Consider the following 26,145-nt stretch of genomic DNA (forward strand, 5'->3'; position numbering starts at 1 on the left):
ACATTATTTTTATAACATTTTTTAAAAAATATATATTTCTAATTTTTCAAATAATAGGTTCGTGTTTATGGTCCTGGCATAGAACATGGTGTTTTGGCCACATTCCAATCTCGCTTTATTTGCGATACCCGTGGTGCTGGCGCTGGCCAATTAACAGTACGTGTACGAGGCCCTAAGGGTGCCTTCCGTGTGGAAATGCAACGTGAATCCCAAAAGGATAGAACCATACTATGCAAGGTTTGTCTTACTGAAATGTCCTTTATTCATTTTCGTTTAATATAACGTCTCAATCAACAGTTCGATCCCACGGAACCTGGTGACTATAGAGTGGAGGTTAAATGGGCTGGTGAATTTGTACCCGGATCACCATTCCCCGTTATGATTTTCGATACCGAAGAGGAGTTGCGAAGGTTTTTACAGGGCATATGAGGTCAAAGTAGCATTAGCACCATAATATTGCCAAGCCCTGCCCTTAGTCCCACGCTTATGCAACAGCATCAGCATCATCTTCATCACCACCATCACCATCATCAACAACAACATCAACAGCAGCAGCATTTAGCCCACCAGCCAACAGCAACCACAACAATTATGCCACTATTTTCACATCATCAACAAGGAACACTTTTGCGACTGTCACCGCTCTATATAAACAGTAGCGGCGGTTTGGGTAGCGGTCTGGGTTGTTCGAATCGCAGTCGTACGCCCAGTCATCAGTACATAAGTAATCCCGAATTGACCTTTGACATTGGTTCACGTACATGCTTGAGTCGTAGTCGTTGTAGACAAGAATCAACATGTCGTATACTTTGACATTTATTCTTCTTACAGATCAATTACTATCATTTGTTAATGTTTAATTTATTACAGTTTTCTTTTTCTACATTGTACTTAATTAATACTAATAATTATTTTGCCTATTAACAACGAATTCTGAGAAAAAAAAAACTCTTATATAAATAACAAAAATTTTATATGATCTTTCTAAAGATCACTGTTTCTTAAACGAACGATGCAATAATTTTACTCTTTTTTTTCAAAATGCTTTAATTTTTACAAAAAGTTTATAAATTACGCAATTATAAGTTAGAAATTAATTTAAGTTGTAATTTCTATATATTTTTATAAACAATTAATATTTGTAACTAACTTTAGTGTTTAGTAAAGTATCGAAATAATTAAATTCAATTTTTTTGAAACATGTTTATTATTGCACTTGTAGTTGCAATAATTTAGAAAATTATGTTTATTCTGGAAATAAATTTTTCAGTTTTTTTTTTCTGCAAAAAAGTGCAGTTCAATTTAACAATTTATAACTAAATAAAATATTTTATAAAAAAATGTTTTGTTGTTTTTTACTTATATTCAAAACTGCTCAGGGAAAACTCTCCAAATGAGAAGAATGTTGCACTTTAGGTTTGCTATTCCAGCAAAAACTCGGTAATGGGTTGTACTTTCATAACCCCTTACTTTTCAATGACTATTTACTTGCCGTCTGCATTACCTAGAAGTACTCGAGTAATGACATTCTTTCGTGTTAAGAATTGTTTTTTTATAAAAACGAAAACCAGACTAACTTTGTATCTAAAAACCTTTATTTGATGAGCAATAAAATAGCTAAGCAGTGGTGCAGTGTTGAATAGAACTAATAAACCCAAGTCCCTGATTCGTATTGTCACTGGCTCCTTTTTATAATTAAAAACAAAGAAACTTACTCTACAACTTTTTTGTAGAGAGGAGATTTCTTGTCTTATTCTCATCAGGGCTATCTCATAGGGTCTTTGTGATTCTAACCACCTATTTATTATTCTAAGCGGCCTTATGAATATATATCTCGCCGATTTTTTAATTCAGCTTTTGTTGCGTCGAATAGTTTTGCGTTTGTCTGATTAACTACCTCGAGCTTACATTCCTTTAAAGTTGTTACATTCGACATTATGTTGACGACTACTCCCAAGTGGCCTGGTACCCATATGATGTAAACCTTACCTCTGGAAGATTATTCAGTTAAAGCTTTCTTAGAATTCAATACGGTCTTAGATTTAGTCTTATCACTTCGCTTTTTTTCTGTCTGTCGATAAATATATTAAGGGCTGTGGGCGCCATATTTATTCTAATCCAATTAACATATTTCATTATTGATCGGACTTCTGCCAGGAAGTTTGTGTTATGATTAGGTAAACGGTGGTATATTTATGGGTCTACAATATAGAAACCAAAGCCCACTTTATCAGCCAACTAAGAGCCATCCGTGTAACAAACGATTCCTGCTTTGACATTATATATGGTATCAGCGTTTTTATCTGGGATCAGCCTTTCTTCAATATATAACCCCAGGCCCACTTTATGCCACCAACTTAAAGCCCTCCGTCTTACAACGGATTCCTGGTGGTATTTGCTCTAGTTTTCGCTTGACCTAGACATTCTATCTGGGATCAGCGTTTCAAAGTTTCCCACATATTCTGTGTGTAGTATGCGATCAGGCACGTTCGATGTATCCTGTATACATTGATGATGAGTCCTATACGCGCTTTTGGCCAGTTCGTCTAAAGTAAAGAGCCGTTCGAGAAATATACTCCACAAATTATTTGACATTACAAGCATCATGAGAAGTAAACCACAAGCAACAAGATATCGTACTATAGTCATGTCCTTTATAGAGCACTAGGAAGCGAGAGGGAATAATCACATTTAAATTGTGTTCAAAATAGTTGATAGGATTTTGATTTTAGACTTTGGACTAACAAGTTCGACAATTAGCTTAAAACCGATAAACTCTTTGAGGTGTGTGTAGTATTTATTGATGGATTCAAGATGGATAATGGCAATGGTACCAGTTTTTCATGACTGAGCTAAATAATCCTTCAGATTTGTAGACATCTTAAGCAGTTTTAAAAGTGATTTTAGACTTCGGGCTAACAAGTGCGAAAGAGTTTTTGAAAAGAGACGATTGGTTTAAAACCTATAAACTGTTTAAGGAGTGTGCAGTACTTATTGTTGAATTCAAGATTGATAATGGATACAACTCTTACAAATCACAATGTTCAAATAGGTAGATTAGAATTCTTTTCGAGATCGGAATCCTTTGGCCCTGAATCTTGTTTTATTCCCCTCCCTTTATGTCCATATATTCCATATCTCTCTATCATAAACTTAATTAAGGCAATCACGATATACTATAGCTCTTAACGAGTGGAGTTTTGTCTTACGATTCATAAAATTTCTGAATCTAAAATTAAAATTTTCCGGAACCCAATCATTTGAAAGTAATTAAAAAGACTTTAAAAGAATCGTAGCTCAAGAACCACTTTTAAAACTTTTCTAAAAACGATTTACGTTCATTAAAACTTTCAGAAAAATACTTCAATGGAACGAGTGTTAGCTTCATTACACTTTTACATTACCGAGTCCCAAGGCGACAATTTATATCAAATATCATAAGTCTTAACTTAGTACTAGAAAATGTATAATCATAAGCAAGTCTTGTGAAAGCGTTATGATGTTATCATACGTTCTATATAACAGATCTGAAAGCAGTTTCATTATCAATGATTTAAACAGCGCCAAAGATCTAGTTCCTTCAAAACTCCTTAGAAGTTCTTTTGAATCACAGCAATGTTTCAGAGAACGACTTCTAGAACTAATGACTAAATCACTAGTTGCATGTACGATAATCAACAATATGAAGTGGTTATGCCTGCACTCGGTCTAGAATTTAATATGAAGAACCAATTTTGAAAACAATATTTAAAATTCCGAAATTTTATTGAATTTATCAATTAATATCTATTTTCAATGTTTCGTTTCCTCTTGTTTCTTAACAATTATATAACTGCTAGCTTTGCCGTGGCCACCAGCATGAGCATAATTATGACTGTGGCTGTCGTGACCATGTTCTCCAGCATTAGCATGACCCAAGTTATGTACAACCGCATTAAAACCTTTATGTTTATCAGCAGAATACTCTACATGACGAGTGGTACCATCGGCTTCCTTAAGAGTGTAGCTGCCTGGAATTATTTATGATGAAATTGAATATGATTTTTGTTTTAATACAACTTTAAATCTTATACCTTTAACACTATCACCATCTCTGGACTCAGTTTGGCTTTTAATATCACCGGTTTTGGCGTCTTTGACACCATAGCTAAATTCATATTTAGCATAAGCATGATGATCATGGCCACCATCATGATCATCGTTGTGACCTTCATAGTGACCGCCATCATGTTCAGCATAAGCGCCTCCGTTATGACCATGTTCCTGACTCCAGGTACGCACAATAGCATGACCACCATTATATTTACTACCACCACTGTGATCATGTTCAGTTAAAACAGAATAGTGACCACCATCATTATGACCATGATCATCATTGTTATGATCAATAGGAATATAACGAGCAGCTGATAAACCAAAAATGGCCAAAAATATAGCTTGATATGCCAGGATATTCATTTCGTTGATTTTATTGTTATAGCAAGGATTATTGTTTTAAACAATTAAAAATTGAACTATGATATCTATTGAATAATGAAGTATTATTTATATAAAAATAAATTGTCTGGTATTTAACTTGGAAATGTTAGTTGTATTCACAAATTTTTTGTATTGTATTTTTAAACACTAATTACTAGTAAATGTAGTTTACACTATGCTAAACACCCAAAATATATAAATGACCTCTTTTTATTCAAGTTCAAGTTTAATAATTTTTAAATGATTTTTAAATACTTTCAATTAAACAGCAAGTAATTATCAAAACGTTAAGAGATATTTTAATTGAACAAACATTTTTTAACTCTAAATAATAATGTACTGATCCTCCTAAGATCACAGCCTAAGTTTTTATTGTTCACAATAATTATTTTTACATTAAACCGATTAAAAAATTATTATGTGTACATCGTTTGTTGCAATTATAGCAATTTTTGCTTTAATTGCAGTAGCTCACAATCAATATGGACATGATCAAAGATTGATCATACACATGGTACATTTGAAATTGAGTATGTGCATTATTCCGTAGTAACCGAAAATAAAATTGATTATCATGGTCATAAAGGTGAAAATGGTGGCCACGCCTCTGTTCATAGCTGGAGCCATGAGGTTAGTGACAAACATGCTGCCTACAAAGGTCAAGGTGATGATCATTACAGTGGCTACTATGGCGGACATGATGATGGCCATTGTCAGCTATGGTGTTAAAGATCCCAAAACTGGCGATATTAAAAGTCACAATGAAGCTAGAGATTGCGGCAATGTTAATGGTAAACTCGAGTATTTCACTAGGATTTCAAATTTCATCGAATTATTTCCAAAATTGCGACCTTTAGTTTGATTACAAGGTTTAGAAGGCTTTTTCGAGGGTTCACTTGTATGGGGCTTAGTGAAATAATGAACCGGTTTTAACCATTTTAAATCGACTCAGATGATCGACTGAAGTGATTCATAGCCGATTGGTATAATTTGAGGTGGGTATAGGACCAATGTTATTGTGCGTTACAAACATCAGCACAAACCCAATATATCCTTCCCACTAAAAAGAGAATTAATTTAACTTTCGGTTTAATTATTTTTGGTTCATCTTAATGTACATAAGTTTGCTTGTGCTAACTTAAAGGGAAATGGACGTTGTTCTAAGTAAAACCTGGAGCTTTAATATGGGTTGGGTCCTAAACGTTTTAGATCGCTCTCAGTTACCAAATCAAACTAGAACTAGGTAGCTGAAATTTTGCACATATATCCTCTTAGGCTTCAGTTTGTTTGGTATTAAAAATTGGCAATATCACCTAGTCCCCATACAAGTGATCTCCACAATACACTTTCAGCAGACAAAAGTACTTTAAAAGCACAAATATAGCGACGAAATTCAACATTAATAAGTTTTATATGACCCAAAATCCATCTGCCTTATTTTATGAGGGTTTGTCCATAATTGATCCTATTCCCTATGTATGGTCCCTTTGAGAATGTCATAAACGCTCATTCGAGTATAGCAATTAAATTCGAAATAATTAACTTTCTTACGTGCCAAAAACTTTCTTCCAAATTTAGTGAGGATCGGTCCAAAATACTGTTTCTCATTAGTGCTAACTACTGACTAAAAATACAATATCGGCCGATGTTTTCACCTAGTTCCCATGCAAGTGACTTAAGTCCTATATATCACCATGATGTTTATAGGGTAGCATTCCTTTTACATCATACGATTTGGTGGTGAGCACCTATATTAGCAGCCGAATAAAACACTTTTACTTGTTCATTTAAAAAGTCGACTTTAGATTCCTCAAGGGAAAGGGGTGAAATTTGCAACTTTGACCCACTGTAACTCAGAGAGTTTTTGACTGATAATTTTGTATAAACTTTTAACATAGGTTCGAATAGCATCGGTAAATCTGAAATTTTTGAAAGACAAGTCCGATCGGGTTAAATTTGGAACGTGCGTAGTAAAGAGGTATTAATTAATAAAATTAGAGCATTATATGTACGATTATTTTCCATATGACTTGTTGTAACAGTTCGACTGTGGTCGATAGTTCTACCCTGTGGAAAAAAACTTACGATTGATACAGCTGTCGTTGGGTTGACAATCTTTGGCCTAGTGTGACTCGGGACGTTCCGGAGCATAGATCAAATTGCCGCGGGAACGTCCATATGACTTTATAACATGTGCTATTAACATTCATATGTATGTCTTAAATTTTTTGAGTTATAGGCATTTGAGAATTTATATTTAAAAACAGGGCGAACCATGGTTTACTTTTTTAAAATTTTTTGAATTCAGATGGGCAGCTTAATTATGAATTGCCATAAAATGCTCAATGGATACCAGCAGGTCTACTACACTGAAAATAATCCATGCTCAACTTTGCGAAAAAAATTTCGTAACTTCTATTTTCGTAATATTTACAAAATTTCGTGTATAATACGAAATATTATTTAATAAAACCCTTTTCAATTTTTACGAAAGTACGAAAATCTTTCTTAATATTTTTTTCTTAAATTTTAGCGAAATTAAACATAATAATATTAATTATATTATGATTAAATAAAACTACTTCAAGAATTATTTTCATAAACAAAAAAATTTAAAATTCGTGTGTAGAATAATTTTGAACTAAAATTAGAAAATTTATTTTAAAATGAACAAAAATGTTTAAATAAATTAATATTTCGTAAATTTTACCATATTTATTCAAAATTCCTTTTTTTCAATTTATGTAAATTAATTTTTTCAAGAATATTTTGCAGTATTCTAAAATATTTCGTACAATTTCGTATATATTACGAAAGAATTTCGTGGTGCGAAACAACGAACAATTCGTACAATGTACGACATTTTTCGTATATATTAGTGTACATTCCCCTATCGTTTCAAGAGTTCGTAACAGACTTTTGAAATTTCATACACAATTCTAAGATCTTAAAATTAATATAACTTTTGTCATTAAACCACCGTAGCATGAAGAGTATTAGGCATAACGAACAGAAATATTGGATCTACATATAATAGTCGGCTTGGAAATCGCAGATTGGTTTGTTTTAGTCCATAATTGTTCGTCTGTCGTACTATTAATGTAAAACTAGCGCTCAGAATTCACATTCAAGTCCCCATACAACTAACCATAAAACTTTAAAACTCCTAGTTATATTAAATACACTTACATCTCTACAAAAAGTAACACAACTATGTATTTATATTTCAACGAATAAATTTGAATGGTCCCCCGATATTCATCCCAAACAGTTTTGACTTTCATTAGTATTAAATATGTAAAACAGAGATTGCTTTATTGACTTTATTTAACTTTAATTTATGAATCGTAATACTCGCATAACACAACAATAGTTATTAACAATTAACAACCATCAAATAACAATAATTTAAATTCTCTTACACATTCACATTAATGTTTCTTTTCCTCCTGTTTCTTGACAATAATATAACTCGAGGCATGACCATAATGATCACCATGACCATAGTAGTGACCAGCATCATGACCACTAGAAGCATGACCCAATGTATGAACAACAGCATTGAAACCTTTGTGTTTATCGGCAGAATATTCTACAACACGGGTGGTACCATCAGCTTCCTTAAGGCTATAGCTGCCTGTAAATTTAATTCATTTAAAGATTTCTAAAATTTTAAAAAATTGTATGTCAATAACTTACCCTTGACATGACCACCATCTCGTGATTCTGAATGACTTTTAATGTCTTCAGTTTTTGTATCCTTAACGCCATAACTGAATTCATATTTGGGATAAGCATGATAATCGTGACCATCATCACCATGACCACCGTAATGACCACCATAGTGACCATCACCATGACCACCATAGTGGCTAATAGTGTGAGAATCAGCAACGTCATGTCCGCCATTAGCATGTCCGTCATCATGACCATGACCACCTTCATGACCGCTACCGTGACCACCACCATGACCATGATCAGTAGTTACCGCATAGCCAACTTCCTTGCTTTGACCACCATAACCACCATGACCAGCATCACCATGATGGGTATAATAGCCGGCGACTAAGCCACATAAGCTCACCAATAAAATGCCCGATATATTAAAGAAACGCATTTTTTATAGGATTAAGATTTATTCAAATTTACTAGATTTGATGTTATGGAACTTGCTATAAGAACTGTTAATATTTTATAATTTCATTGACTTATTTATACTTATTATTATTTTTTTTTATGTTTCTATTAAGATTTTAATAATTAAACCTTTTCAAAAACCTTGAGATTAGATATAAGAAATATTTGCTTAAACTAAAATAGTTAATTGCGCTTTTATAAGTATGTACTTAATATTAATAAATTTAAAAAATATTTTGAAAGTAGTTAGTGATTAGTACGTGTAATTAAATATTAATTAATTATTTGATCTAATATCTTATATATCAAGACAACAAAATTTTAAAAATTATAGTTTCTAGTCAAAAATATTTAGAAAATTTTCTATTATACCCAGAGCTTATACGATTAGCATGATATCAACATTTTTAACATATTTTTGAACTTCGAAAGTATAGAGGATATTAATGCTATTTATGTACAGATATATACCCAGCAGTTCGGCCAGTCAATCCCGAAATACCTATTTAACTATATATTTTAACATGTGTTTGTAGTACAAGGAAGTCAATCGTCACCCCATAAATTACGAAGAGAAAGCTAAAGGCTTAAGTTTGTTTTTCTACTGTACACACTGTCTCGCTTATAAAGAGGACTCCAAAGTAACGATTGTCTTAACCCTCGTTTACAAATAGTAAATCCGTGATGAAAGAGAGCCAATCAGGGGATTAAACGTGAATGGAAATCACTGTCCTTTTTGGATGTATTGAATATTTTGCGAACTGCTTATTAGTGGTACTACACATATACTATATTAAACTTTTTAATGAGTTTGTGGTGATGTTTGTAACACTGAAACATATTGGTCCCACACCCTCCTTAAAGCACACTAAACGACTCGATCCGTCATTGTGTATGTATATCTATATGTCTGTATTTATTTCTGTCTATTTATCTATCCATCTATCTATCTATCTATCTATCTATCTATCTATCTATCTATCTATCTATCTATCTATCTATCTATCTATCTATCTATCTATCTATCTATCTATCTATCTATCTATCTATCTCTCTATCTATCTATCTATCTATCTATCTATCTATCTATCTATCTATCTATCTATCTATCTATCTATCTATCTATCTACATGATCTTGGAACATGATCTTCTATTTTCCCAGGAACGAAGAAACCCCGCATAAGATTTGTAAACTTTTTATTCAAACTATAGGTCGTTTAAGGTACCGGAGACGAAGATTATTGAAAATGGTGTACTTCGGTCCATTTTTTCGCTTAGCCCTCATACAACTAACCCGCCGAATATAGCTTTTAAGTTTAATTTTATACCCTACACCATCTAATATATTGGGTTTGTGCTGATGTTTGTAACGCACAATAATATTGGTCTTATACACACCTTATTGGTATACTTGCCAATCGGCTCAGAATCCTTTTTTCGAGTCGATTTAGCTATGTCCCTCTATCCATGTAAACCTTGTTTTCCTTGTTATCCATGTAAACCTTGTTTTCCCCTATACAAAAGCCCACTTCAACATTTGACCTAAATGTCTACAAATTTATTGAACAATAAATGGCTGAAGTATATCTGAGGCAAAGTGCAACTCAACTTAGATGCTTTATTATGGAAACTCAATCGGCCTTCCCCGACTATAATTTCTTACTTGTTTATTACTATACTATTGTGTGTTATCGCAGTGTCATAACCATTGGCTTCAGTATGAAGGTTAAAGATCTGTTATATTTTGTTAATGTGTTGAGATATCTTTGTCTACCTATAAATCCTCAGCAACTATACAATTCAGAAACCAATTTTATTTGGAAAGCTATGACAATGACTAAATATTATATTTTCTTAATTAGATCATTATTAGGGAGTTACAAAAAATTGTACGTTTATTTTTTTCTCAGATTTCTTATCGCAAAAGAAAAATAACTAAATTTGCCTTAAGCAAAAACGGTTATTATAGTTAACAATGGTTTACTACACACTTCTTTCATATAAAAGTATTAGACGGCAAATATTTAAAAAAATTTCTAATTTGGAATACACTAGAAATCTTTTTTTGTCATTTATTTATCATAACAATTTAAAATAACAAACTATTCATATATAAATTCAAATCAAAGTTTAACTAATGTTTCTTTCCTTCCTGTTTCTTGACAATAATATAACTCGTAGCATAACCATAACCATATCCATGTCCGTATCCATGACCGTAACCATGATCACCATGACCATATCCATGATCACCATGACCATAATAATGACCAGCATCATGACCACCAGAAGCATGACCCAAAGTATGGACAACAGCATTGAAACCTTTGTGTTTATCGGCAGAATATTCTACAACACGGGTGGTACCATCAGCTTCCTTAAGACTATAGCTGCCTGTAAATTAAATTCATTTAAAGATTTGTAAAATTTTAAAAAAAATTGCATGCCAATAACTTACCCTTGACATGATCACCATCTCGTGATTCTGAATGACTTTTAATGTCTCCAGTTTTTGTATCCTTAACGCCATAACTAAAGTCATATTTAGGATAAGCATGATAATCGTGACCATCATCACCGTGACTACCATAGTGACCATCATCACCGTGACTACCATAGTGACCATTATCATGACCACCGTAGTGACCATTATAATGACCACCATAGTGGCTTATAGAGTGAGAATGACCATCACTGTAACCGCCGTAATAAGCAGCAGCATAATGACTGCCATCAATGTGGCCATCATCATGACCACCATCATGACCACCACCATGACCACCATCATGACCACCACCGTGGCCACCACCATGACCATGTTCAGTAACTACCGCGTAGCCAACTTCCTTGCTATGACCACCGTAACCAGCATCGCCATGATAACTGTAATGACCCGCAACTAAGCCACAAGCACCGATCAATAAAATAACAGTAAGATTAAGGAAATGCATTTTTTGTGGCTATAAGATCTGTTCAAATTATATATGATGTTATCGAACTTGCTGCAAGAACTGTTAATATTTGAAGAATTCAAAGGTTTATTTATACTTAGTACATTTCATTTAGCTTTATTAGACAAATCTGCACAATTTCGAAAACCTTGAGTTAATTATTTGAAAAATAGTTAATATGTTTAGTTAATATTAAAAGCTGTTAGTTAGCCGCTTTAGCACCTCATTAAATATAATATTATTATTTACTAGCAATACACATATAGTTGCATTTGTTGCAGATGTTTAAGGCACACAATCACTTTCTAAACGATTAAGGCTTGCCCGTTCGTCTGGCTGTTTATGGAAATCAAAATTTTTAATATATTTTGATGAAATTTAAAAAATAAATATTAAAAGTGTTTGAAAATGATCTAGTGTTTCATCTAGCTCTTATACAAGGGAAAGCTCATAAATACGCCAAATATACCACTATCTTTTCATCGGACTTTATATTACCCTAGCCGTCACATATTGACTTAAACATCCAGAATTGACTTAAAACCATTAGTATGGTGATACAATCATATCATATCATATAACACACTTCTGCATAAACACAACATTCTCATCTGCCATTTTTTGAGGATATTAAGCAAGTCCATAAATCGGCTTAAAATCACTTTCTGAAACGATTAAGTCGCCTAATGGAATCTTTCAAAATAATTTGATAAAATTATTAATAAGGAAGTTAAGGTATAAATCTGAATCAACTTTGCGTTTGTGTGTCCATGTGTAATCGGCTCAGAATCACTTTCTGAAACGATTAAGACGTCTATGTGAATCTTGTGCGAATACTACAGGTCGCATTTTTCAAGATAATTTGATGAAATTATTATTAAGCTAGCTAAGGTATAAATCGGCCCAGAATTACGCACCTTGTGCGCTAGCTACAGGTTGCAATTTGCAAGATAATTCGTGAAAATTTTAAACATGCTCTTCTTTTAACCCAAGTACTTTTATAAGTAAATGTAGATCTTCATGTAATTTCTGAAAGGAAAAACTAGGGTTATATGAAGCTAGACTTAATAATGAACCGATTTTCTTCATTTCAATATGCTTAATCCTTATGTCGAAAAAAGACTATGAGCCAAATTTCTTTAAATTATCTTGCAATTGAGACCTTTAGTGTGTGGTAGCCATGTCCATGTGGACCGACAGACAAAAGGACGGAGAGACGGACATTGATACATCGACTCAGAAAATGTTTCTGAGCTGATTAGTAACCAGTATTTTTGGAATTTATAAATATCAGCATACTATAGTTGTATATGGTATAACAATTTAGAAATTATAGTCTGACCATTTGATCCATTCGATCATATTTAAGCAATTGATTGATTAGACAATAATTCTCTGAAAGACTCTTTATATACGTGCTCGGGTTTTCGAAATCATTTATGACTTATTAAGAACATATTGGATAATCTAAAATATGTTAAATTACTATAATTTAAGATCGACATTGAGATTTAGTTCCCCTAAAGATTGCTTTTTAAAGGGTGTAATCTTTATAGCCTACACCACTACAGTATAGGGAGTGGGTCTGAATCACATTCAAAGTCGATTTAGCTATGTCCATCTGTCTGGGTATCCATATAAACCGTGTGCACATACTATAGGTGATCATGTGATTGATTTTGTAAAAATACATGTTTGATAGAAAGTGAACTCCTTTATCCGATCTAAAAAGCATTATTTAACAATATACGGTAAATTTTTCTTTTATATATCCAGCAAAAAAATAACTTCCAATGAAGTGAAAAAGAAGTAGAATTTACACCATGGAAGTATTGAAAAAGACCTAAAGAAGTGATAATTTTAACAGAGGCTTGTCATAGGAGGGATGTACTTTTTATTTAATTTCAAATTCACTACTTCTAAAGACATTCTTAAGAAGCAATTTTTATGCTATTCTTTTGGAAGTTTTTCTGAAATTAAATTGCATTATTATAGAATACAACTAATTTGACTTCGGCTCTTCCGAAGTCATTTAACATCACTTCCACATAAGCTAAAAAAATTCACTAATTGCTACTTTTGAAGTAGTGATAAATGTTACTATTTTAGAAGTACTTTGGTTTATTTTTGCTGGGTACTTTTGTGAAAATATTTATGCCTTACAACACTATAGTGGGGAGGTTATTACTTATGTGTTTCTGCTGATATTTATAAGATCCAAAAGTATACCAATCGGCTCAGAATCAGTTTCTGAGTCGAGTTAGCTATGTTCGTCTGTCTGCGTGTCCATGTAAACCTTGTGCGCACGAAATTTTTAAAATAACTTGATGAAATTATGCACATACTCTTCTTTTGGTCCAAGGACGAATGCTATTGAAAATTATTGAAATCGGTCTATTATTTCGCCTAGCCCCCATAGAACTGTTCCGCGTGAATAGGATCTTTGGGCCAATAATTACGTTAAATACTTTATTATGTCAACAAAAATCAGCAAAACTTAATTTTATAGAACATTAAATAACACTACCGATTTTTGTAATGATCGGGCCCCATACAAACTCCCCTTCAGAAAATTACTTGAAGGTGAAAATTCACTTATAAACACTAATGTCACGATTAAATTCTACATAAATAACTTTGAAGTAGACCTAAATTCCTCTACCAACATTGATAAAGATAGGACCATATTTATCCTTACTCCTCCATGAGCCCTCTTGTAGAAAATCTCTTTTTTATTAAAAAATAAGTAAAATTATTCCGAAATAAAGTTAAAAAACAAATTAAATATTATTTTCAAAATAATCCACACTTTTAGTATCCCGACTGGTGCAGGGTATCATACGGTCGGCCTCGTCCGACTATAATTTCTTACTTGTTTTATTTTATGTTAGAAAAAAACAACATTCCCTTTCATTTTATTTGCATTTATTAATCGTTATTGTACTCGCATAAAAACACTTTCAATCAACATTTCAATTTCCTTTTAGTTTTCATTAATATTTCTTTCCTTCTTGTTTCTTAACAAAAATATAGCTTGAGGCTTGACCATAACCATGTCCGTATCCATGACCGTAACCATGACCATAATGATTACCATGACCATAATAGTGACCAGCATCATGACCACCAGAAGCATGACCCAATGTATGGACAACAGCATTGAAACCTTTGTGTTTATCGGCAGAATATTCTACAACACGGGTGGTACCATCAGCTTCCTTAAGACTATAGCTGCCTGTAAATTTAATTCATTTAAAGATTTGTAAAATTTAAAAAAAAAATGCATGCCAATAACTTACCCTTGACATGACCACCATCTCGTGATTCTGAATGACTTTTAATGTCTCCAGTTTTTGTATCCTTAACGCCATAACTGAAGTCATATTTGGGATAAGCGTAGTAACTGTGGCTGTCATCACCATGACCACCATAGAGTCCACCGTAATGACCACCATAGTGACCATCACCATGACCACCATAGTGTACAATAGCCTGAGAATGACCACCACCATGTCCGCCATAATAACCCGAACCATGACCCCAGCCATAACCACCATGATGTCCACCAGCACCGTGGCCACCACCATGACCATGATCTGTAACTACCGAGTAGCCAACTTCTTTGCTATGACCACCGTAACCACCATGACCAGCAACACCATGATGACTATAAAAGCCGGCAACTAAGCCACAAGCGCCCACCAGAATAATACCAGTAATACTTAGAAAACGCATTTTCTTTTTAAGGAATAACTTTAAATCTAAGTTTAGTTAAATGTTATTAAACTTGCTATAGGAACTGTTAATACTTTGAAATTTTTCTAACTTATTTATACTAAAATAATGCGATTTATTTTCGACACCTTTTCCAAAACCTTGAGACTAAAATGGTTAATTACATTATAATGTATATTTGAACTTAAACAATTGTCAGCCGCTACAATACGTCATTAATTAATACCAATATATTGTTTGCACTAATTTCTTGTTCAAAGACTTTTTCTGGCATTAAACTGCAAAAGCTTACGTGTTTTAACAAAAGTTTGGTCTATTTCACGGTAGTTTTTTCTAGCCACTGGCGCAGCTTTTGTGACGATTTACCATCGCCCCATTGTGCTTCTTACAAGGAGGTGGCAATTTATGTATAGGGAATTTGCGGTTCGGAGTTCCCCCACATATGTCCTGTCTCATATACAATAGTATTTGGCCTGTCTTATCTCTGACTATAGCTCCCCTGTTGCTTTACTTCCGAGATGCAAAAATATAACTTCCTTTTGCATCGACGCAGATTGGGATGGTCCTAGTCACGTAACCGGTAGATAGAAGTACGGATCCATCAAACAAGTCATGACTATGTTCTTACCCATATTGACACACTGTGTTAATTCTGGTACGAACACAGTTTACTCTAAACATACCTGGACAAATGGTGATGAATGAAATGTTTCCATTTTCATTCATCACCATTCAATCCAGCACACTTCTCATTCTTCCGACACACTTATAAGAGATCAACATACGACACACTCATTCTAGGTATACGGACGAATGAGTTCCCCCACATATATCCTGTCTCATATACAATTATTACCAACTCATTTCCAATGCTTAATCAAACATCCACTTCTCTGTGGGTAATCTGTTGTCATCGGCAACAGCACCGAACTTATTCTGAATTATAGATTTTATCGTACTTCAGTTTTTTAACCGCAACTTACTCTTGTCACAAATTTAGAAACCTCAACCAGGACTTAGTCCTGCAGGCAACTGGCCACCCGTAATACCAGATTATGTGGTTTTCTGGTTTAACGTTATGTCAAATAATATCGAGGAAATTTCGTTGAGTGAAATTAAGTTACCAGTTTATAGTCTCGGCTCTGTAGATGTACTAGTGGAAACTTTTTTTCCCGAGATTGCAATAACACCAATATGGGGTCATTCATCAAGATCACATGTCTCCTGGGGGAATGGATCAGTTTCAAATGTTTCAAATACAGGTACTCAAAAAAGAGAAATTATTCAATGGTGCACATACTGCCATGTACAAAAGTTGTCATCTGTCTATGACTCCCTTCTCCCTGGGTAAATTACCTAGATCAATCGGGGATCCACGGGCGAAGGGAAATTTAAGAGCAAAATTTTCACCCTCAAGCTGCTGCCAAAAAGAAGGAAGAAGCCAAAAAGGAAGAATCCGTAGAAGAGGAAGACGACAATATGGGTTTCGGTCTCTTCGACTAAATACCCCAACATTAGCATTCAACAATACATTTTACCAAATCTGTTTGGTATTTTTGTTGAAATATCCAGCTAGATAAACCTATCCCCATATTTTTGGTTGGAAGTGTCAATAATACCTCTATTTTACCGGAACTGTAAACTGCATCATCGGACCTTCCTTGAAAGTGAAGTAATCATTTTATACGAATAGTTTTTGTTATCGTTTCTAGTTTTTGGAAATGGTAGAAACTTCAGATTTAATGAAAGACGTTGTTTGACTGTCACATATATGTTGTATCTAATGGAAGAGATGGATAATGATGTTGGAATGCTGATAAATGTTAAGCAGATTAAAGTTTGATCTTTATTTTATAGGTGATTTTCCTTCACGTTTTGATGTTTGTGGAGTTTTCGTTAATCGTACTTGACAGGAAATCAGTCTTGACCAAGTATTTCTGAAGTCAGGGCTTCGGTCTACCAGTTATGTCTCTAAGTACCGAATCAACAGAAGTGATGCTTTTGCAACTCAGATTAAATAGCTTAAGGTCTGCCAGTTATGTCTCTAAGTACCGAATCAACAGAAGTGATGCTTTTGCATCTCAGATTAGATAGCTTAAGGTCTGGACTAAAAATCTTGTACATAGACTAGCGAAACCATGTACAAACACATTAGGAAATTAGTTTTGACAAACAATTTATTAAGTCGGTACTTTGGTCTACTAGTCATGTAGTACCGAATCAACAGAAGTGATGCTTTTGCATCTTAGATTAGATAGCTTGAGGTCTGGAGCAAAAATCTTGTACATGGACTAGCGAAAGCATGTACAAAAGCTGTGTTAGAAACACAAAGCAGCGATGACGAGTGTGACGGCTTAAACGCGGTAAAATTGGGCCACCATCAACATATAGCTGTTCCTGAGGTATCGTCACTAACTCAAGCTGTGTTTGGAAAGAGCCGTACCGTAGAATAAGACCTACATGATAGGTAAATAGCTGTTCGTTTTCATAAAATTATCACGCATGTAAAATGAGTTAATATTTCTTAAATTATGACTTGAAAATTAGTTGTAGCTAGAAATCTTGGAAACTGCTTTGAGTTTATAGATTTTAGTCAAAATTGCACTATCAGACCTTTTGATCAATCTCTACGAGTATAATGAAAAACTCAAATTTGTTTTAAATGAATTATTGTCTTTAACAACTTTGAAATTTTTGGCTATTTCATATGCAATTATATAATTACTGACTCATAGCTTTAATGAGCTTAACACCTTTAAAATAAATCTATGATTAACATGTTTAAAATTTTTATTATATTCAAAACAAAAGAAACATATTTTACTAAATTTTAAATATAAATAGATTAGCAAAAACTTAAATTAATAACAGTTTCTTAAGAAACATTAACAACTTAATATATTGATTTAATTACTTATTACATCCGATATCTAGACAACATGCGTCCATTGATTTCAATAGCGGTAATTGTGCTTTTGTGTGGTTTGGCTGCTGCAGGACATTATCATCATCATGAAGGTCATGGTGGTTCGGGCAAAGAGGTCGGTTATAGTGTGGTAACCTCACATGGTTCTGGTGGTCATGGTGGTGGAGGTCATGGTGGTCATGGAGCTGGAGGCCATGGTGCTGGAGGTCATGCTGCTGGAGGGCATGGTAGCGGTGGTCATGGTTCTAAACATGGTTATGATGGTGGTCATGCCGCTTACGGTGGACACGGTTCTGATGGTGGCCATGACAGTCATGATGATGACGATGGTCATGGTCATTATGCTCATCCTAAATATGAATTTGATTATGGTGTTAAAGACTCTAAAACTGGTGACATTAAAAGTCAATCCGAAACCAGAGATGGTCACAAAGTTAAGGGTATGTTGAAATTTTAAATGTGTTATATATTATCGAGAATATATATATATAAAATATCACTCGTTTTTCTATATAGGCAGCTATACTTTAAAAGAAGCCGATGGCACAACTCGTCATGTCGAATACTCTTCGGATAAAAAGAAAGGATTTACTGCTGTTGTTCATAAACTAGGTGATGCTAAGGGAGCTGATGGTGGTCATGGTGGTTATGGTGGTCATGGATCACATGGTGACCATGGCGGTAAAGCCGACAGTTATGTTATTGTTAAAAAACATGAAGGCAAGAAATATTAAATGTTATTCCCAATATCAAAATGATCCAACCAAAACTGACATAAAAATTAACATAAAATCCTAATCATTGAATTAATAACTAAATATTAAGTCGAACAAAATCAAATACTAAGTCAAATAAGAAACAAGTAAAATCCTATAGTCGGGCCGTATATAAAACTCTACAGCTGTTACAAAAATATAATGTGAATTAGTTTTCATAATAAAGCATTAAACTGAATTACATCTTGCATCAGATATACTAAAGCCATTTATTGTTAAAAAAATTGTGAACATTCAATTCAAATGTTTTGAGGAGCTTGGGTCAAATGAACTTGGTTTTGCAGCTTTTTGTCGAGATTCGAGTATATCAAACATAATTGTGAACTTGAAAGCCCTATTCGGCGGGTTCAATTGTGAAGATCATGTGCTAAATTGATGTTCATTGAATTATCTTCAAAATTTCGAACTGTAGCTTAATTACAAGGTGGTTCGGTGGTTCAGCTGTATGGGGGCTAGATAAAAAATTGAACCGATCTTAACCACATTCAATAGGTTTCGTCCCTGCGACAATTGAAGATCATGTACCAAATTTCATTGAATTATCTTCAAAATTGCGTTCTCTAGTTTCATTACAAGGTTTACACGGACAGACAGACATAACTAAATCGTCTCAGAAAATGATTATATGCCAATCGGTATACTTTAAGGTGGGTATAGGCCCAATGTTATTGTGCGATACAAACTTCAGCACATACCCAATATACTTTCCCCACTAAAGTGGTGTAGGGTATAAATACTGCATTGAAATCGTAAAAATTACATAGAATCACTTAACAAACCCTACACTACTATAGTGACAAGGTTACAATGCATTTGTGCTAATGTTTGTAATATCCAAAAATATTGATCCTTTCCACTTTAAAGTATATAGTCTGTGTATGTCTATGTAAACCTTGTGTGCACGCTACAGTTCGATATTTTTGCAAAAATGTAGATCTTGACAGATATTGTTGAAAAATTGTTCAATATGACAATATTGTGGCAAATTTCATCCCGTTTTAAAGGTTAGATAACTTGACATGAAATCCGCCATATTTACTATAAATTTCTTTATAACTAGAACGATTTTCTTAAAATTAAGAAAAAAAGATTGTAAGGAGATATATAAGAAGAATAATGTTGAAATGTTTGGAACCTAATGGCCGATCACTTTTTATTAAATTGTCGGTAAATTCTTAATAAGATGTCGAATTGCTCTACATGAATACCTGCCTGTACTGAAAATTGATATTATCGATTCACGGTTTCGTATAACCCCCATACAAAAGGCCCCCAGAAAATCAGCTTTAACAGTCATAACTGTTTTAAAAATGCGAGAAAAGTGATAAAATTCGACATATAGAGAATTTGGCTCTTATAAGATGATCGGTGCATAAGTAACTCCATAACGGCCATTACTGACTTAAAAATACGAGTTTAGCGCTCAAATTCGATATAAGTTTCTTACGGTTAAAAATTGATCTACCGATGATCGATCCATAATTTATCCAATATGAGGCCCCCTTTTAGAAAATTACTTTAACGTTCACTACTGGCTTCAAATTAGGAGTATAAAATACCCTACTCCATATAAGGCACTCTTCATAAATTGACTTTAACGATCACTAGCTATGAAATTCGATACACAGAAGTAAGTTTCTAACAATCAAAAATCGCATAATAATATCGACCTAATGTCTATAGTCGAGCATTCCATTTACTCTATACGGTTTGATGGTGTGTATATAATATCGGCATAGTCGAGTATATTACTCTTACTTGTTATATATGGTTCTTTCGGCCCATGTACAAGCACTTTGCTCAAGTAATCGAGCTATCTAATCTCTTGGCATAGTTGAGGAATGACAGGTATCTTGAGTCAAGATCAATCAAACTAAGTTCTGCCGAGATTCTTATAATTATTGGTGAAAAAGCTTTTTCGGAGTATACGGTTGTAAAGGGGCCAGACGATTTTAACTATTTTCAATAGGCTTTGTAAAGAGAAGCGTTCGTGCCAATTGTTATCAAATAGTTGTGTTCAACATACTGGACATACTGACAGATAGACGGACGGGCACGACTCAGATAGTAATTTTGAGCCGGTTGGTATACTTTAAGGATGATGTAGGACCAACATTTTTGGGTAGTAAAACCATAAACACAAACGCATAAGACCCTTTCTATGGTAGGTGTCGAAGTGCTTTACGTGAGTACCTGGCATGTTGCCCTTTCCCACGGTGGTACTTTTTCAACCACTGGGTGAGTAAAAAGTAAACAACTCATCACTGCCCCTTTGTGTATCTTACAAGCTAGTTGCAAATTTTGTACATGGATATATCGGTTCATGTACAAGCAATTTGCTCAAGTACTTGACCTATCTTATCTCTGACTATTGCTGCCCCGTTGCTTTACTTCCAAGAAATATTGACTTTACCCTACATCAGTCTTTAATCGCAACTTACTCTTCACGCGAATTTGGGTTTTAACCACAGCCCCAACGTGGATCCCGAAAGAACCTCAACCAACTGACTAGACCGGACATAGTCCTGCGGACAACTGACCACCCGTAGTACCAGATTATGTGTTTCTCTGGTTAGACCTCTTTTCAGTCTATGCAAGGACTAAGCCAGGCAGTAGACTGTAAACACCAATTTATAATCCCGACCGACTAGAGGTATTGGTAGAGGTACAGTACACCAAGAGTACAGGGGGCAGTGGTGTAGGTCATAATAAAAAAGTTAATATCAGATGAAAATATTGTCTTCTATAACCGAATACTTACCAGTTTAATAATAATTTAACTTTATGTTAATCCATCTTTCGAGTATTTAATAAAACACATTAAAATTTCCAATAACATACTTACCTATTTTAGAAAGATGTCTTCTTAATAAAACTCTTATTCCTTTATTTTATTTAGAACAATTTCTTCTAAATAAAACTTTTATTCTTCTAATTTGTTTATTAATTTCTTTATTTCATATAACGTCCAAAGAAATATGAAACGTTTTTATTATCTTTTATAACGTAAACAAAACGACGATTAACGGTAAAACGTCTTCTTCTAACGGCACTAACGGGAGATATACGCAAGACTGGAAATTAGGAGAAAATTTGAAGATTTAAAAAAAAAAAAAATTGTGCTTAACTTATAAAATATAAATCCCAAAAAAGACAATTTACATGTTCACATTCAAGTCCATGTCGAGCAGTTATTAGAGAAAAATTATGTGTTATTTCTTCTTGAAACCCCACTTACGTTGAAACAGGCAACAAATTTTTTACCCATATTTTATCATGCTGCGTAAAAATTACAATTTAAGTTCCCAGCAAAAACTTGCATTACCATTTGAGCGGTTACACAATAGCAGGAGCTATTATTTTAATCCAGTTATGTTATTAAGAGGCAAGTACTTACCACAAACACTTACAAGTAATTAGATAAAGTAATCGTTGTACATCTCATGAAAAAGTGTAAGAAGATTCTATAGCTTCACACGCAAGAGGACTAATGAATTCGAAAGTATTTATATAATACATTATAAGTAACACCTTATAACACTGCTTTTATGTAATCCAGACTATATGTAGTTGTCATTGAAAAGTATGTTGTGGGGTAAGTAATTACAATTAAAAAATTTAGTTTATTTGCAATAATATAATAAAATGTTTTTTTTACCTTAAATATTCGGGGCTTAATTGGTGACAAGGTCAATCAAATTGCCTTGTCATAGCTTTATACCTATATTGTATAGGAAAATTTGTTTAAACAGGAAACTCTTATCCCGAAAAGAATTGCTCTTAAATTTGGTGTATGTTACATTTTGGACTCCTATTAAAAAGTGTCCTGGATAGCCGACCGACAGCCGGTCTCAGGGGTTTTAAACTCCGGCTTCACTTAATTAAGCCTTTTTTGATAAATGGACTCTTTGAAATTTATGGACTTTATGTCCCTTTGCTCATAGACATTGTGACACTTTTGAAATTGTCATAACGTCCATGGACATTATTACTCAATTTAGTGTGTCATAAAGACTTTGAACATTATGTCACTGGGCATTATGACACGCCACCTTTATAACGCTCAAAAATATTGGTCCTACACCCATCTAAAAGTATACAGAATCACTTTCTGAGTCGGTGCCCGTCTGTGTGTCTACCCTTGTGCGTCCATGGACATTATTACTCAATTTAGTGTGTCATAAGGACTATGAACATTATGTCACTGGACATTTTGACACGCCACCTTTATAACGCGCAAAAATATTGGTCCTACATCCACCTAAAAGTATACAGAATCACTTTCTGAGTCGATGGCCGTCTGTGTGTCCACCAAAACCTTGTGCGCACGTTACAGGTCGTAATTTTCCAGGTAATTTGATGAAATTCGGCACATAATCTTCTATTGATTCAAGAACACTATTGAAATGCTATAAACAATTTTTAAAATCTGTCCATTATTTTTACTAGCCCCTATACAACCGACCACCCCGAATAAGGTCTTTGGGCTTATAATTATGTTAAATGTCAACAAATAGAGAAAAAACTTTGTTTTATTAAACTTTAAATTACACTACCGATTTTGCAATGATCGGGCCTCATTTTGACCTTTCATCCCTTACAAACTCCCTATCAGAAAATTGAAATTCATTTATAAAAACTAATAATACGATTAAATACTATATAAATAACTTTAAAGTAGACGAAAATTCCTTTAACAATATTGATAAGCATAAGCCTATATTTACCCCTAGTCCCCTATAAGTCCTCTTGTAGAAAATTTCTTTTTTAATCAACAATTAGTAAAAATATTCCGGAATAAAGTTAAAAAAAATCCAATTTTTTTAAGTTGATAATACAATTACTACCCAAATTTAGATCAGTTTAAGAATTGTTCCTTCAATTTATTACAGCATATTTTCGCATATTTTACTTATAAAGGCATAAATTTGTATAATTTGATGTTAAAAGCATATTTAAGACATATTTTCAATTTTTTAAAGCATATTTTATGTTTTAGCGCATATTTTTAATGATTCTTGATAAATTGTTTTAATTTTAAGTTAATAATTTAAAATTGTTTAACATATCCTTTAAATAATGAAATTTTATACTTATTTACTAAAGTATAATAAAATGATCTATTCGCAGTAAAATGTATTGGGGCTTCGTAACAGCACCTCTCCACAACAATGGCTATACAAAAATTAAATTTATTAATTAAATTATAAAACAAAAACACACAAACATTTTAATAATACACATATAAGTGTGTTAGAAAGCATTTATTAATGAAATATAAAAGTGTTTTTGAGTTGGAAAATTAAAAAAATTATATTGATTTTTTTTTTGCAGAAATTAAATTACAAAAAATATGATTATATTTACGTTTAGTTTTAATAAAATTTTAACATATTTAATGTGGAATTGATCATGTGACCTATGTAGTCGAGTTTTAGACGATATAGTAATTGTTTAAAATTTATTTACAGTTCCTTTAAATAATACAAGTTTTTTCTTATTTATGATGACATAATAATATGATTTATTTATAGTGAAATATTTAGGTTGTTCCTCAAAGCTGTGCATGGTGCGCAATTCCATGACAATGGCTACATATTTAAAAATAAAGTTTAATCAATTGAATCTAAAATATGAAATCACATTGATACATTTAAAAGTAACATAAGAGTAACAAAACATATTATTGATAACATTTACACAATTTATAAGAGATAAGTGAATATGAGCCATTTTATATATTGAAATATATGCGTAGTCTAGTCATAATCTAGTCATAGTCTAGTCATAGTCTAGTCACAGTCTAGTCATAGTCTAGTCATAGTCTAGTCATAGTCTAGTCATAGTCTAGTCATAGTCTAGTCATAGTCTAGTCATAGTCTAGTCATAGTCTAGTCATAGTCTAGTCATAGTCTAGTCATAGTCTAGTCATAGTCTAGTCATAGTCTAGTCATAGTCTAGTCATAGTCTAGTCATAGTCTAGTCATAGTCTAGTCATAGTCTAGACATAGTCTAGTCACAGTCTAGTCATAGTCTAGTCATAGTCTAGTCATAGTCTAATTCGATCTAGCCATGTCCGTCTGTTAATTGAAAGCACGATAGAGTCCGTATGGAAGGAGCTATAGCGTTGAAATTTTTTTTTAGATTATTCCTATAAGTTTGTTTTATATTGTAATTAGGCGATATCGGTTCACTTGTTTGCATAACCCCCATACACTTGGCCCTTAGAAAAACAGCTAAAACAGACATAACGGTTTTAATAATACGACTATAGCGACTATATGAGAACCCCTTGCAAAAATTACTCTAACGCTCATTACTGACTTTAAAATACGAATACATAAATAGTATTATGAAATTCAAGATAATTAAACTTTTTAAAAGACGGACATCTTTTGTCTTTTAAAAAGTTTTCAACTTTTATGACTATACTCTCTAAACATAAAAATTTACCCATCAATCAAATTTGAGAACTACTTTCGCAAACGCTTTTCTTTTTTTCAAATGCACAATATTTTATTTATTAATTAATTATTAACCAATTAAATTGTTAAATAAATTTTACAAAATCAATTTAAAATTTCTTTACATTTCCTTTAAAGAATACAATTTTTTTCGAATTTACTAGGGCATAGTAAAATGATCTATTTGCAGTGAAACGTTTAGGGGGTTCCCTAGGCATCGAGCATAACATCACAGCCATGCCTATACAAAAATGAAATTAATTAAATGATTTATGTCACACAAAGAGACTCAAATATTTAAAACATATAAATAGTAGTAGAGTAAGAAAACAATTTATAAAAAATTCGATAATTTTGATTAAAGTCTTTAAGCATTCCGAGTTAGAAATATAACAAAGATTATTATGATACACACACATGTTTAATTAATTTCGCATAAAACTATTACAGAGTGCACATAAAATTATAATGATAATTATTTAAATTTGTTGGAAAACATATCCCAGTCTTAAGGTGCCTTTAAATAATACAATTTAATTCCCATTTATAATGGAGTAGTAATTTAGTCATAGTCTATAGTCTAGTCTAGTCTATAGTCTAGTCTATAGTCTAGTCTATAGTCTAGTCTATAGTCTAGTCTATAGTCTAGTCTATAGTCTAGTCTATAGTCTAGTCT

At 33.0% G+C, this 26,145-nt stretch overlaps 9 protein-coding genes across 14 annotated transcripts in view; 3 read left to right on the forward strand and 6 right to left on the reverse strand.

The window, feature by feature from the left end:
• Positions 1-937, forward strand: part of LOC111684412 (filamin-C) — a 68,804-nt gene extending 67,867 nt beyond the window's left edge. For all 3 annotated transcript variants that reach the window (XM_023446569.2, XM_023446570.2, XM_046954945.1), the window contains 2 exons: positions 58-237; positions 298-937. In XM_023446569.2, the coding sequence (XP_023302337.2) occupies positions 58-237; positions 298-429 (312 nt within the window). In that variant the 3' untranslated portion in view covers positions 430-937. The remainder of the gene's footprint in view (positions 1-57; positions 238-297) is intronic.
• On the forward strand, positions 487-813 carry LOC124420647 (homeobox protein MOX-2-like). The gene has a single exon (XM_046954159.1). The coding sequence runs from the start codon at positions 487-489 to the stop codon at positions 811-813; it is 327 nt and encodes a 108-aa protein (XP_046810115.1).
• Positions 938-3,792: 2,855 nt separating the features above from the next.
• On the reverse strand, positions 3,793-4,458 carry LOC111684410 (pro-resilin-like). Its single transcript, XM_023446566.2, has 2 exons — positions 4,074-4,458; positions 3,793-4,010 (listed from the first exon to the last, which is right to left on the reverse strand). Exons 1-2 carry the CDS (start codon positions 4,456-4,458, stop codon positions 3,793-3,795), a joined length of 603 nt encoding a protein of 200 aa, XP_023302334.2.
• Positions 4,459-7,857: 3,399 nt separating this feature from the next.
• Positions 7,858-8,596, reverse strand: LOC111684409 (adult-specific cuticular protein ACP-20-like). The gene is made up of 2 exons (XM_023446565.2): positions 8,179-8,596; positions 7,858-8,116 (listed from the first exon to the last, which is right to left on the reverse strand). The coding sequence occupies exons 1-2, from the start codon at positions 8,594-8,596 to the stop codon at positions 7,911-7,913; spliced, it is 624 nt and encodes a 207-aa protein (XP_023302333.2). The 3' UTR covers positions 7,858-7,910.
• A 2,091-nt stretch (positions 8,597-10,687) lies between these two features.
• Positions 10,688-11,870, reverse strand: LOC111684408 (cold and drought-regulated protein CORA-like). The gene is made up of 2 exons (XM_023446564.2): positions 11,076-11,870; positions 10,688-11,011 (listed from the first exon to the last, which is right to left on the reverse strand). The coding sequence occupies exons 1-2, from the start codon at positions 11,566-11,568 to the stop codon at positions 10,752-10,754; spliced, it is 753 nt and encodes a 250-aa protein (XP_023302332.2). The 5' UTR covers positions 11,569-11,870; the 3' UTR covers positions 10,688-10,751.
• A 2,527-nt stretch (positions 11,871-14,397) lies between these two features.
• LOC124420648 (annexin B11-like) lies at positions 14,398-14,810 on the reverse strand (the record flags this gene model as incomplete). Its single annotated transcript, XM_046954161.1, has 1 exon — positions 14,398-14,810. A coding segment is annotated over one exon (249 nt), but the record flags the coding sequence as incomplete, so codon positions are not given.
• LOC111684406 (glycine-rich cell wall structural protein 1.8-like) lies at positions 14,796-15,303 on the reverse strand. The gene has a single exon (XM_046954162.1). The coding sequence runs from the start codon at positions 15,301-15,303 to the stop codon at positions 14,821-14,823; it is 483 nt and encodes a 160-aa protein (XP_046810118.1). The 3' UTR covers positions 14,796-14,820.
• Positions 15,304-18,155: 2,852 nt separating this feature from the next.
• On the forward strand, positions 18,156-19,104 carry LOC111684405 (cold and drought-regulated protein CORA-like). The gene is made up of 2 exons (XM_023446562.2): positions 18,156-18,669; positions 18,746-19,104. Exons 1-2 carry the CDS (start codon positions 18,243-18,245, stop codon positions 18,961-18,963), a joined length of 645 nt encoding a protein of 214 aa, XP_023302330.2. The 5' UTR covers positions 18,156-18,242; the 3' UTR covers positions 18,964-19,104.
• A 2,835-nt stretch (positions 19,105-21,939) lies between these two features.
• Positions 21,940-26,145, reverse strand: part of LOC111684417 (antichymotrypsin-2-like) — an 81,588-nt gene continuing 77,382 nt past the window's right edge. Inside the window, exon 4 of one of the 4 annotated variants that reach the window (XM_023446583.2) lies at positions 21,940-22,079. In XM_023446583.2, coding sequence (XP_023302351.2) covers positions 21,958-22,079 — 122 coding nt within the window. In that variant the 3' untranslated portion in view covers positions 21,940-21,957. Of the gene's footprint in view, positions 22,080-23,999; positions 24,181-24,392; positions 24,597-25,500; positions 25,711-26,145 lie in introns of those variants that run through there. The other 3 variants (XM_023446582.2, XM_023446578.2, XM_046954790.1) reach the window with 3 other exon arrangements.

Source organism: Lucilia cuprina, chromosome 6 (assembly GCF_022045245.1).
Source record: "Lucilia cuprina isolate Lc7/37 chromosome 6, ASM2204524v1, whole genome shotgun sequence".
NCBI classification, from domain to species: domain Eukaryota; kingdom Metazoa; phylum Arthropoda; class Insecta; order Diptera; family Calliphoridae; genus Lucilia; species Lucilia cuprina.